Genomic DNA, 12559 nt, shown 5'->3' on the forward strand with positions numbered 1-12559 from the left:
CTCCTTATTGCCAAATTCAGACTTAAATTGAAGAAAGTGGGAAAAACCACTAGACCATTCAGGTATGACCTAAATCAAATCCCTTATGACTATACAGTGGAAGTGAGAAATAGATTTAAGGGACTAGATCTGATAGACAGAGTGCCTGATGAACTATGGACGGAGTACAGGAACTATGGACACTGTACAGGAAATAGGAATTAAGACCATCCCCCCAAAAATAAATGCAAAAAAGCAAAATGGCTGTCTGAGGAGGCCTTACAAATAGCTGTGAAAATAAGAGAAGCGAAAAGCAAAGGAGAAAAGGAAAGATATACCCATTTGAATGCAGAGTTCCAAAGCATAGCAAGGAGAGATAAGAAAGCTTTCCTCAGTGATCAATGTAAAGAAATAGAGGAAAACAATAGAATGGGAAAAACTAGAGATCTCTTCAAGAAAATAAGAGATACCAAGGGAACATTTCATGCAAAGATGGGCTCAATAAAGGACAGAAATGGTATGGACCTGACAGAAGCAGAAGAGATTAAGAAGAGGTGGCAAGAATACACAGAAGAACTGTACAAAAAAGATCTTCACAACCCAGATAATCATAATGGTGTGATCACTCACTCACCTAGAGCCAGATATCCAGGAATGTGAAGTCAAGTGGGCCTTAGGAAGCATCACTACGAACAAAGCTATTAGAGGTGATGGAATTCCAGTTGAGCTATTTCAAATCCTAAAAGATGGTGCTGTGAAAGTGCTGCACTCAATATGCCAGCAAATTTGGAAAACTCAGCAGTGGCCACAGGACTGGAAAAGGTCAGTTTTCATTTCAATACCTAAGAAAGGCAATGCCAAAGAAGGCTCAAACTACCACACAATTGCACTCATCTCACACGCTAGTAAAGAATGCTCAAAATTCTCCAAGCCAGGCTTCAGCAATATGTGAACCATGAACTTCCAGATGTTCAAGCTGGATTTAGAAAAGGCAGAGGAACCAGAGATCAAATTGCCAACAACTGCTGGATCATCGAAAAAGCAAGAGAGTTCCAGAAAAATATCTATTTCTGCTTTATTGACTATGCCAAAGCCTTTGACTGTGTGGATCACAATAAACTGTCGAAAATTCTGAAGGAGATGGGAATACCAGACCAACCTGACCCACCTCTTGAAAAACCTATATGCAGGTCAGGAAGCAACAGTTAGAACTGGACATGGAACAACTTTTCCAAATAGGAAAAGGAGTACATCAAGGCTGTATATTATCACCCTGCTTATTTAACTTATATGCAGAGTACATCATGAGAAACACTGGGCTGGAATCAAGATTGCCCGGAGAAATATCAATAACCTCAGATATGCAGATGATACCACCCTAATGGCAGAAAGTGAAGAACTACTAAACAGCTCTTGATGAAAGTGAGAGTGAAAAAGTTGGCTTAAAGCTCAACATTCAGAAAATGAAAATCATGGCATCCGGTCCCATCACTTCATGGCAAATAGATGGAGAAACAGTGGAAACAGTGGTTGACCAGTCAATCCTAAAGGAATCAGTCCTGAATATTCATGAGAAGGACTGATGCTGAAGCTTCAATACTTTGGCCACCTGATGTGAAGAACTGTGTCATTGAAAAAGAGCCTGATGCTGGGAAAGATTCAAGGTGGGAGGAGAAGGGGATGACAGAGGATGAGATGGTTGGATGGCATCACTGACTCGTTGGACATGAGTTTGAGTAAGCTTCAGGAGTTGGTGAAGGCCAGGGAAGCCTAGCGTGCTGCAGTCCATGGGGTTGTTAAGAGTAGGACATGACTGAGCGACTGAACTGAACTGAATGTTCATAGCAGTAGTATTTCAATAGCCAAGCTATGGAAGCTACCCAAGTGTCCACAGGTGAATGGATAAAGAAGATGTAATACACACATACACACACAATGGAAAAGTACTTACCCATAAAAAATAATGAAATTTTGCCATTTGCAACAACATGGATGGACCTGGAGGGTATTGTGCTTAACAAAATAAGACTGAGAAAGACAAATACCGTATGTGATCATTTATATGTGGAATACAGAAAATAAAACAAATGAATATAACAAAATAGAAACAGACTCACAGATACAGAGAAAAACCTGTGGGGAGAGGAAAGAGAGGAGGGGCAAAATAGAGGTAGGTGATTAAGAGGTACAAACTACCAGGTATAAAATAAACTACAAGGATATATTGTACATCACAGGAAATATAGCCAATGTTTTATAACTTCAAATGGAATATAATTTATAAAAATTTTGAATGACTATGCTGTACACCTGACATACAATATTGTATATCAACTATACCTCAATTTAAAAAAATCTCTTCATTGTTATTGCATGTCCCCTATTCAGTTTAATTTCCCTGATAGGTTTTCAACTGCTGCAGTATTCTAGTTTATGTATCCTTTCTCTGATTGGTGGGCATTTAGGTTTTTAATAGTTTTTACCTGCAATAAATAATAAAATATTTCAGAGGGAAAATTACATGAGAAAATTTTGAAGCAGAAACCACAAAACTACTACTTACACCGAAAAGATTTTCTAACAAAGTCTGGTGAGCTGAAAGCTTAGATGACTTTGCATCTAAGAAGCACAGTATATTTCATTTACATTATAATTTTCATACTCTTTTGAGCATTCAATAAGACCATTTTCATAGTTTTGTTTGGTAAAATATAGTCCTCATTAAATTACTTGGTATAAGAGACCCTATGCAAGACTGGATACACTATCTGTATCCTTTCCACCAGCATTAATCATTTTCTTCATTAACTCCCAACACCAGAGGGCAGCAGCTTCAGTACTAATTAGCAATAATGCGGAGAGTAACTAATGGAAAAAAATACTCCTTTAGCAAAATCTACACTAAATTACTACCCAACCTTTTATTTGGGGGAAAAAGTGTTTTTAAAATATAGAACAGACATATGAAATAAATAAAAACAACTAAGTAAGCAAAACACACTGTCTTCCCACAAGGATAGATAAATCAAATTTAGATTGTCCAGGGAGAGACCACGAAAATCCGAATTAGAGGCATTTAATAATATTTACATTCTTTAGTTAATTTAATGTATCTTATAAGCAGAGGTGTCTCTTGTTGTGGCAGTCCCAGTCATGGCTCAGACACTAAAGAATTTGCCTGCAATTCGGGAGACCTGGGTTCAATCCCTCGGTCAGGAAGATTCCCTAGAGAAGGGAATGGTTACCCACTCCAGTATTCTTGCCTGGAGAAGTCCAAGGACAGAGGAGCCTGGTGGGCTACAGTCTGTCCACGGGGTCGCAGAGTCAGACAAGACTAAGTGACTGCTACTTTCCCATGACTTCCCTGGTGGCTCAGACAGCAAAGAATCTGCCTGCAATGTGGGAGATCTGGGTTCAATCCCTGGGTCGGGAAGATCCCCTGGAGGAGGAAATGGCAACCCACTCCAGTATGCTTACCTGGGAAACCCCATGGATAGAGGAGCCTGGTGGGCTGCAGTCCCCTGGAGGAGGAAATGGCAACCCACTCCAGTATGCTTACCTGGGAAACCCCATGGATAGAGGAGCCTGGTGGGCTGCAGTCCATGGGGTCGTAAAGAGTTGCACTACAGAGCAACTAACACTTTCACTTTCACTTTTGTAAGTATAATTTGGAAGAGCCAAATAAAGACAAATTCTTTTCGTTAGCTTCTCTTGGCTCTCTGATTTTTCAAATAGGAGGAAAGGAAGAGATGGGGAAAAAATAATTCTAGATTAAAGATATAACCAAATAGATTTCTAATGGCCTTGTAGAAAACTTCAAGGAACTAAACAAAACTCCTTTTTGAAAGAAAAAACAGGGCAAAAAAGACCCTAAATAAAAGGAAGAAATAGTCAGTCTACCTATTTTGACATTTTTAGATGGGAAAGAAGAGGGTGCTTTCAAATAAGAATCCTTTCCCTTTCAAGTATTTTTTTTTAATCAAAGACTTGAATTTTTAGAAAAATTTTTGGGTTTACAGAGCATTGAACAGGTAGTACAGGGAGTTCCCGTAAACCCTCCGATCCCACCTGTTTCCCCTGTTGTTAACACTGTGTTTTGGGGCTAGAGGGAATGGAGGTAAGGGGACTTCTTTAATGAGTATAGAGTTTCAGATTCACAAGACAAAAACGTTCTGGAGATCTGTTTCATAAAAATGAGAATCTGATTAATGCTATTGAAAAAGTGGAGTCGCTCAGTTGCATCCAACTCTTTGTGACCCCATGGACTATAGTCTACCAGGCTCCTCCGTCCATGGGATTCTCCAAGCAAGAAGACTGGAGTGGGTTGCCATTTCCTTCTCCAGGAGATCTTCCCGACCCAGGGATTGAACCCGGGTCTCCCGCATTGTAGGCAGACGCTTTACCATCTGAGCCACCAGGGAAGTCCCACACTTAAAAACAGTGAAGATGGTAAATTTTAAGTGTTTTTAACCACAATAAAAATTTAAATTTTCTGTTTTGTCTTCAGATTTAATCCTCAAAACTGAAAATACTGCAAGTATTAGGTTGCTGCTGCTGCTGCTAAGTCGCTTCAGTCGTGTCCGACTCTGTGTGACCCCATAGACAGCAGCCCACCAGGCTCCCCCGTCCCTGGGATTCTCCAGGCAAGAACACTGGAGTGGGTTGCCGTTTCTTTCTCCAATGCAGGAAAGTGAAAAGGGAAAGTGAAATCGCTCAGTCATATCCGACTCTTAGCGACCCCATGGACCGCAGCCTACTAGGCTCCTCCATCCATGGGATTTTCCAGGTAAGAGTACTGGAGTGGGGTCCCATTGCCTTCTCCAAGTATTAGGTTAAGATTATGTAAATATTGTTCACTACAGACCCCAGGTCAAGGTGAGCCTGGAAAGATGACATTTTATCCAACCCCGGGGTCTGTAGTGAACAGTATTAGGTTAAGATTATGTAAATATTGTTCACTACAGACCCTGGGCTTGGATAAAATGTCATCTTTCCAGGCTCACCTTGAGTCGCCTGAAGGTGCTGAGATCAAATGGATTTTTTTCCCCTTAAGCTCCATCAATTAAGTCCTTAAAAATCACACCCTATTTTAGTTTGCTTCACTTTTGAACCATAACTTGCTTATTCAAGTCTGTCTTCCTTCCTTCCTCCCTGCCCTCCCTCCTCCCCTTCCTCCCTTTCTTCCATCTGCAGTTAACTGCTTTTCTTTTTTTGATGTTGCTGTTGCCAGAAATAACAAGCCATCGTCATCATTATCATTAACATCTTCCAGCTCTCTTTTATGGCACAGACTTTGCATTCTTTTTTAAGATACATTTCTCTAAAGTCCAGTGTCCAACTAGTGCACAGGTCACCTGTGATTTCTTTACAATGGACTCCTGGGGTCGTTCCTTCATGTCAGCTTCTCTCATATTTTCTATTTCCTTTTGCTATAGGTTTCTTCAACTTGAACTTTTATATTTTCTATTGCATTTGGCAGGGGGTGAAGGGATACAGTTTTTTGCCCCCCTAACTTCCAAGAGCTCATTCTTCTTTCCTGTTCCTTTTACATAGCACCTTTCTTTGATAGAATAATTACCTTTTTAAAAAATTTAATAATATATGTGTTTTTATTTATTTTTAATATAAATTTATTTATTTTAATTGGAGGTTACCTTTTAAAACTGATTTTAAGTTGTTAGGTTCCTTCACCTTGGTTCTTTTCTGGGTCCATTGCTTTGTTTTCACTCTTCATGCTGCTTGTTTTTTTTACATAACTTGATCCTTGGTAAGTCACTGATATCTACCAATTTTTCTGGGAAGCGGTACGGGTTTTCTCTGGTTTTTAATACATGGGCATGTTTTCTGCTAATCTCTTCTCAAACAGAATGGCTAATTGGGAGCTCTGTGTGAGTTGGGCTTACGGTCCTGGAGACTTTGTTAGCACTAATTAAATTATTTAAGTTTTCAAAAGAATAAGTAAAACTAATGGCATAATGTAATTTAGTCAGGACAGAGAACAGGGTGAGTGAGCTCTCATTTTTCACAGCATGTATCTGACAGATAATATGTAAAATAAATCAAGGAATAGTGGCACTAGCTTTTATGGTCATGACAATAACTAAGAAGTCAAAAATGGGTTCTAAGGAACAAACTGAGGATGAGAAGAGGTAAGTAGGAACACTGCTTTCCATTATAAGCTCTTTTTACTATTTTTTAAAAAACCATAAGCATGTATTTCTTTGAAATAAATAAAAATAAATTTAAAAATAAAATTGTAGAAACTAAAGAGAAAATATAAGAAATTTGGAAATATACAAAAGGAACAAATAAATGTGTGTATGTTTGTGTGTGTGTGTATATATATATACACACACACACATACATACATACATATATATTACATATATATGTATATATATATCTCCAAATCCTAATTTCTACATACTAAATGTCTTGGACAGAGGGAGAATGTTGTTGCCAAGGAAACCAAAGCAACTGTTAAGCAGCAAATTCAGCTCTTGAAAAAAAAATTCCATGGCAATTTATTCTGCAGAATATTATAGTCTACTTCAGCTTTTACAAAAACCAATAAAATGGTTTTAATGAGGTCCTTGAAACTTGGTTTATGATGTCACTAACATCTTTAAACATTCCAGTTACAGAGTCTAGTACAGTGATAAGAAAGCTAGAGTAAAGATCAGATATCCTTAGATTTAGTTCCAAGTCTACCACTTAAAAGCCATATGTCCTTGAGCAGGTCATTTTCCTTGTCTGAAACTAAGTTTCTTTAGTAGTAAAAGTGGGGATAACTATACCTAACCTGCCTACCATACAGGGTTGCTGTGAATATCAAATTATTTAGAGCATCAAGGTTTGAAACACTACACAAATAAATTCAAGTAATAACCACTAATATTTTCTAAAATTAACAAGGTGATAAGTATTCTTCATCAATCAAATGCCAAATTATGTAAAGTATTAGAAAAAGGTTAACAAAAAATATAATATAGACTAGTATTATTAAAAAAAAAGTGAGAAGGAAATAGCAACCCACTCCAGTATTCTTGCCTGGAGAATCCCATGGACAAAGGAGCCTGGCAGGGTCACATGGGGTCCACGGGGTTCACAAGAGTCAGACACGGCTTAGCGAGTAAACCATTATAAAAACTGTATTGAACTAGGTGGCAGATTCAAGTTCTGATTCAGGTTCTATCTACCACCATTGATAATTTCCACTTCTTTGGGTCTCTGCACAATGAAACTGGACTAGACAACCTCTGTAAAGGTGCTTCATGGGTGTGTTTTCCATTACACCATGATGATTTAAAAGGAAATTCACTCACCATTTTTTTAAAATGCGGGCTGTATTTTGCTTGAAAACTTTCATTGCTAGATGTTTGAAAATCACTGCCTTTAGGATGAAGTCTTTTATTTCTATTTTCAGGCATTTCATAACCGTAACCTGATTAATCTATCTTTACATTCTGCTCTTTCTCAACATAAACCTACCTTCAGAGACCACAGCACTCTACTTGTTATTTCTCAAAATGCCATGGCCAATTCCTGCCTCCACACTGTTGTCAACATGTATATAGTTGTTGCCACTACAGCTGGCTGAGCAGTTTTGCCCTGGGTCTTATCCCACTCCCTACCCACATTTACACACCCAAACTTGGACAGGGCTTAATGTCTTTGATGAGACTGTTTTCAAAAATGGTAAAATTTACAGTATATCAAAAACAGGAGAGAGTTGTCATGTTTATAGAGAACCTAGCTTCTAGCCAGCAAGACTTGTCTGTAATTTGATAGAATGTCTGAAAGCATTATGAAGGAAGTGGGGACCTTAGCTCTAAAAGATAGAAGGGGAGAGCACTGCAGTGGTGTCATCTGTGCATTGGCTGGAGGAGGAACACTTTGATCCACAAACTTGTTGGATTCCAGTGGTAGGACAGTCCCATCAGAGAGATGGATGCATTTACTTATTACACGCTAATGCTGTTAAACATTTATGCCATATATCTGACTCCTTGTGATGTGATTTCATAGTCACTACAAATCTTCAGATTCTTTCACTTCCCTAATGGTGCATCTAGAAAATGGCCTGACTGAGACAAATTCATCTATATTACATCTGTACCATAAATTAATAAAACAGCTTTCTGAATTCTGACATCAGTTACTGTGACCTTGAGCAGCATGAGTCCATCCTGAGACAAGACAGACTAACAAATTAGTCTGAAGGCATAAGAACCAAGGGTCAGATCCTGGACTATAGTAAACAGAGCAAAAGAATGTCACTCCATAGCAACAGCAAGGGGTACCTGGGACATCTCCAATAAACACCCTGTCTTCTTGCACTATTTTTGTTTTAACACTTTCATAAACCTTTATTCAAGGCCACTAACCACATACTAACGCCTTTCTATGACCTGGTCTACATGCCTTTCCAACAGTTTCTATGTACCCTAAGCTACTGCAGAAACAAATTTTCTAAGTATACACATTAATGTTTTTATCTCTACTTGGAATATTCTTCCTCTCAATGTTGACAAGTCTAAATTTTAACTAATTCTGAAGGGTTTAGCACAGATAACACCTGTTTTATGAAAAAATTTCAAAGAACACCACCCACCATGACTAAAACTAGCAATATTAGTGACCTGGGCAAGTAACAAATTGCTTTTAGATCAACTTATGACTTGGTACTATGTATCTCACCAGAGTCATCAAGGATCAGGGCATTTGGTAGGTTCTTTGTTTCACTATTAAAAAAAGAAGGTATTAATCAGGTATTACCTCACTTTATGCTGGAAGACCACACATGTCATCACCAACATGTAATGCAATAAATGCTGTAAATCCAAACTATTGTTTCACATTTCTGCACTCCACGTTTCAATGCCCTGGGACACCATAGTCTAGCTTACCTATACTATTAATCTACAATAGATGTATCTTTCCTTACTAATTAAAAGCATTTTTCCCATTGAGAGAGGGATTGGTTAAGTAAATATTATTTTTATTAAATAATTATTAAACTTATTTAAATCTGTTAAAAGCACTTGTTACTTGCTGCTGCTGCTGCTAAGTCGCTTCAGTGGTGTCCAACTCTGTTCATCCCCATAGATGGCAGCCCACCAGGCTCCCCCGTCCCTGGGATTCTCCAGGCAAGAACACTGGAGTGGGTTGCCATTTCCTTCTCCTTGTTACTTGCTACGTGTATTATATTTGTAAGCTTTTGTTTTATATTCCCTTCTATGTTCTTTGACAATATGATCCATATCTAATTACTCTTTGTGTCTCCCACAGGTTTTCAGTCAGTACCTTGTATATAGAACGCCCTTTAAATATAAATTAATTTCTCTTCCACTTTCGGTGAGGGCTCTCCCCATTCTTTTTATATGTATCCCATCTTCTTATTGTCTTCCTTGACTATCCCAGTCCACAGGTCACTTACTTTTAAACTCCTATAAAAACCAACTGCCTATAAACCATTAAATTGCCACCAATACCATCCCAGCATTATCTTTTTACGTGTATATGTATTTCATAGTCTTGTCACATTTCAGTATACCCAACAATGTCTAGGTACAGCATGAACAATTAATATAAATTCACTCAGCCAATATTTTTAGAAATAATAAAATCAAAAGACCCATTAGGAAAAGTATAGTCAAAATTGGCACCTAAATAGAACAAAAGATTTTACCTGTGGCAATGAAACAAACTCCTATTGTTGAAGGGCCAAAGGCTTTGACACACATAATAGTTACCAGTAAATTAAACTGTGTTGGAATTCTACAAGTGTCTTTGAATATCATACATCTTCCTTTCACTTCACAAAGACATAAGTGCAATCACATTTCTTTACTGACAGTACATGGCTTTAAACAATAGCAATTAACTATATTAAACCTATAAAGATAACATTCATTTGTAATTTAGATTTCTCTGCTGAAGAGATATATATGGTCAGTTTACAGCATATATCATTTACAGTATGCTAAGCCTTAACTTTTTTTTCCTACTAGGCTTCCTCCTCCCTAATGAACCAAAAGCAGAAGAGTAATCTGTAAATCTTCACTTCTTTTCTATCCTTCCACAACAAGGAACTATATTCACAGCAGGCAATAATAAAAACAGGCAAAATGGATTTAAAGTTATTCGCATTTTTCACATCCTTGTAATCAGTGGGATACCACAGATTTTGTACATGACTGAAAAAAGTGTGTGTACATATGTATTTTTTGTATAAACGGTCAAATCCTACAAAGAGGGTGTTAGTGCTCTAGTAGCTCATTCAGAACATTCTGGAGCCTTGCTACTCAAAGTGTGGTCCACAGACCAGCAGCACTGGTATCACTTGGGAGTTCATTATGAAGCAGAATCTCACACCCCACCCCAGGCTTCCTAAATCACAATCTGCATTTAAAGATCTCCAGGTGATCTGCATGCACTTCAAGAGTTTGAAATGCACTGGTTTAGACTCCAGAGGAAGAATTAGAATGTCCAAGATACATATGACCATGTGATACTAAACAAGTAATTGCTTATTTGTTGGTCTTCCTTATTTGCTGACTGAAGGCTTTTTGAGGGTAGGAACCCTTTCTAGCCTCCTCACCTCTAGCATATCCTGGACCCAACAGGCCCTGAAACATTACCCAATACTCAATGGATATTTTTTGCTGAACGCATGAATGACTGAACAAAGTGAAAATAAAACTTTTTCAGAAGGCTAATAATCCTTTAGGAAGTTGAATAACGTGATTTCACATATGACCACGTTAATTCTGTAATTCAGTATTATTAATTCCATTTAAAATACGTTGCCCTCTCTACTTCAACAAATGCATTTAATATACTCGACAAAGCAAAAGCCTGGATCATCTTCCTCTGTTGGAGCTAAGGGCCTCTTTTACAAGTGAGATGGCTGCATTTTAATTCTAGCTCTCATATATCCATCCCGTATGCCTCCACAAGATAAACACCGCAACAATTTGGAGAGAGTACGGTCGGGGAACAGAGGAGGAATGGATACAAGTCTGTATCCCGAGCATCGCATGAAACCTGGAAAACATGATTTTTGGAAGAGGACACTTTCAGAAAATAACTTCTGGCCAGCGGAAAAAAGAGAACCCTTATTTTTCTCAAGAGCAAAAGGTGGTATTAGAGAATACACGGGAGCGAGAGCGATAAAAGACCAGCGACTACCTAGCGACGTAAGGTGGAAACACATCAGACCAGCGCTAAAGCAGACAGTGGTTAGATATCTTCCCAGAAGGCGAAAAAAAAAAAACAACAACACAAAAACCACCCACTTTCAGATTTGCAGAGAAGGAAGTCAAGGGAGAAGAAAGGGGGAAGGAAATAAATATCTCTATTAAGGGTATAACTTACGATGATGATGATTAATTATTATTATTATTATTTTTTTTTTGAGAAAAGGGACATGATATACACTTGAAGGGGGGCGGGAAGGGGGGAGGAGGAAGGAAGGTAGCAATTTCTCGCCCTGCAAAATGAAGCGACTACAGGCGTCCTTTCCCAGCTCAGACGGCCCCAGGGAGGCAGCACAGGCATAGGTGGGTGGCAACGCCCAGCTCCGCTAGCTCCCGCCGCATGGCCTGAGCCATCTCCCCCACAGCCTGCCGAGCACCGGGTGGGGACGGGCAAGGGCGTACACGGTGTGGGAGGGCGTGCAGGAGGAGGGGGAGGATGCCCTGCTGACCAGGTACCCACCTTATCCCAACGGAGCCACTGCCCGATGGCTGTGTCTAGCTGAGGGTCCCCAGTGTGATAGGGGGCGTGGAGCAGGTTGGAGTTCAGGTCTCCCTCTGCGTTTTCAGTCATGGCAGCCAGTCTAGGGTGCATGAATGGGGATCCAGCGAAGACACCGAGCTAGAGGAGCTTGACGTGCGCTCACCGGGATCTCGGCGACCCCTCCTCACTGAAAGGCATCGGAGACCAACCGCAGGACGTTTGTGCCAGGTCCTGCCGCAGCTTTGGGGAAACAGGAGAGAGGGGTTACGCGGCCGCCTCCTTCCCACTAGACGAGCTCCTGGTCTCTCTGGGCGAACGGACTGAGGCGGTCCCACCTCGAGAGAACAACAACAGTCCCAGATGTCTGGGTCTTGGCTACCGCCGCCCTCTCAGCTTTAGGCCCCGCCCTCGCGCCTCTGGCCCCGCCCCCTTCCCAGTCGATTTAAGCTGCCGGGACTCGCGGCGCGAGCCGGGAAGCGCGCTCCCGATGCCTTCCCAGCGGCGCGATTTAGGACCATGCTGCGGGGTGAGGAATAGGGGCAGAGCCATTTTATTTCTTATTTTGCCTTTTTCCACGTGTCTTATTCTTGTTACAGTCCCCACCCATCCCCACGCGTCTCCTTTTCTGCATCAGACGCCATGTCCACCACGACGCGCCCGCCTCAGAGTTAGCTTTTGTGAATCCCACGGCGCGCGAAGGCCCCCTCCTGTTTCGTGTTGGGGAGCGCGCCTGGCGGGAGAGTGCGAGGGCTGTCCCCGCATGGCCTCACGGGAGTTGTAGTTCTTCATCCCCCCACCCTCCCCCGCCTCAAGGCGTGTAAAGACCACCGCAGACTAC

The 12559-nt window shown here is 40.3% G+C and overlaps 1 protein-coding gene across 1 annotated transcript in view; it reads right to left on the minus strand.

Moving 5' to 3' along the window:
- Window positions 1-11832, minus strand: part of PGM2L1 (phosphoglucomutase 2 like 1) — a 54622-nt gene extending 42790 nt beyond the window's left edge. Inside the window, exon 1 of the mRNA XM_052652946.1 lies at window positions 11701-11832. Within this exon, the coding sequence (XP_052508906.1) occupies window positions 11701-11832 (132 nt within the window). The remainder of the gene's footprint in view (window positions 1-11700) is intronic.
- Window positions 11833-12559: the final 727 nt, after the last annotated feature.

Source organism: Budorcas taxicolor, chromosome 15, assembly GCF_023091745.1.
Source record: "Budorcas taxicolor isolate Tak-1 chromosome 15, Takin1.1, whole genome shotgun sequence".
NCBI lineage: Eukaryota > Metazoa > Chordata > Mammalia > Artiodactyla > Bovidae > Budorcas > Budorcas taxicolor.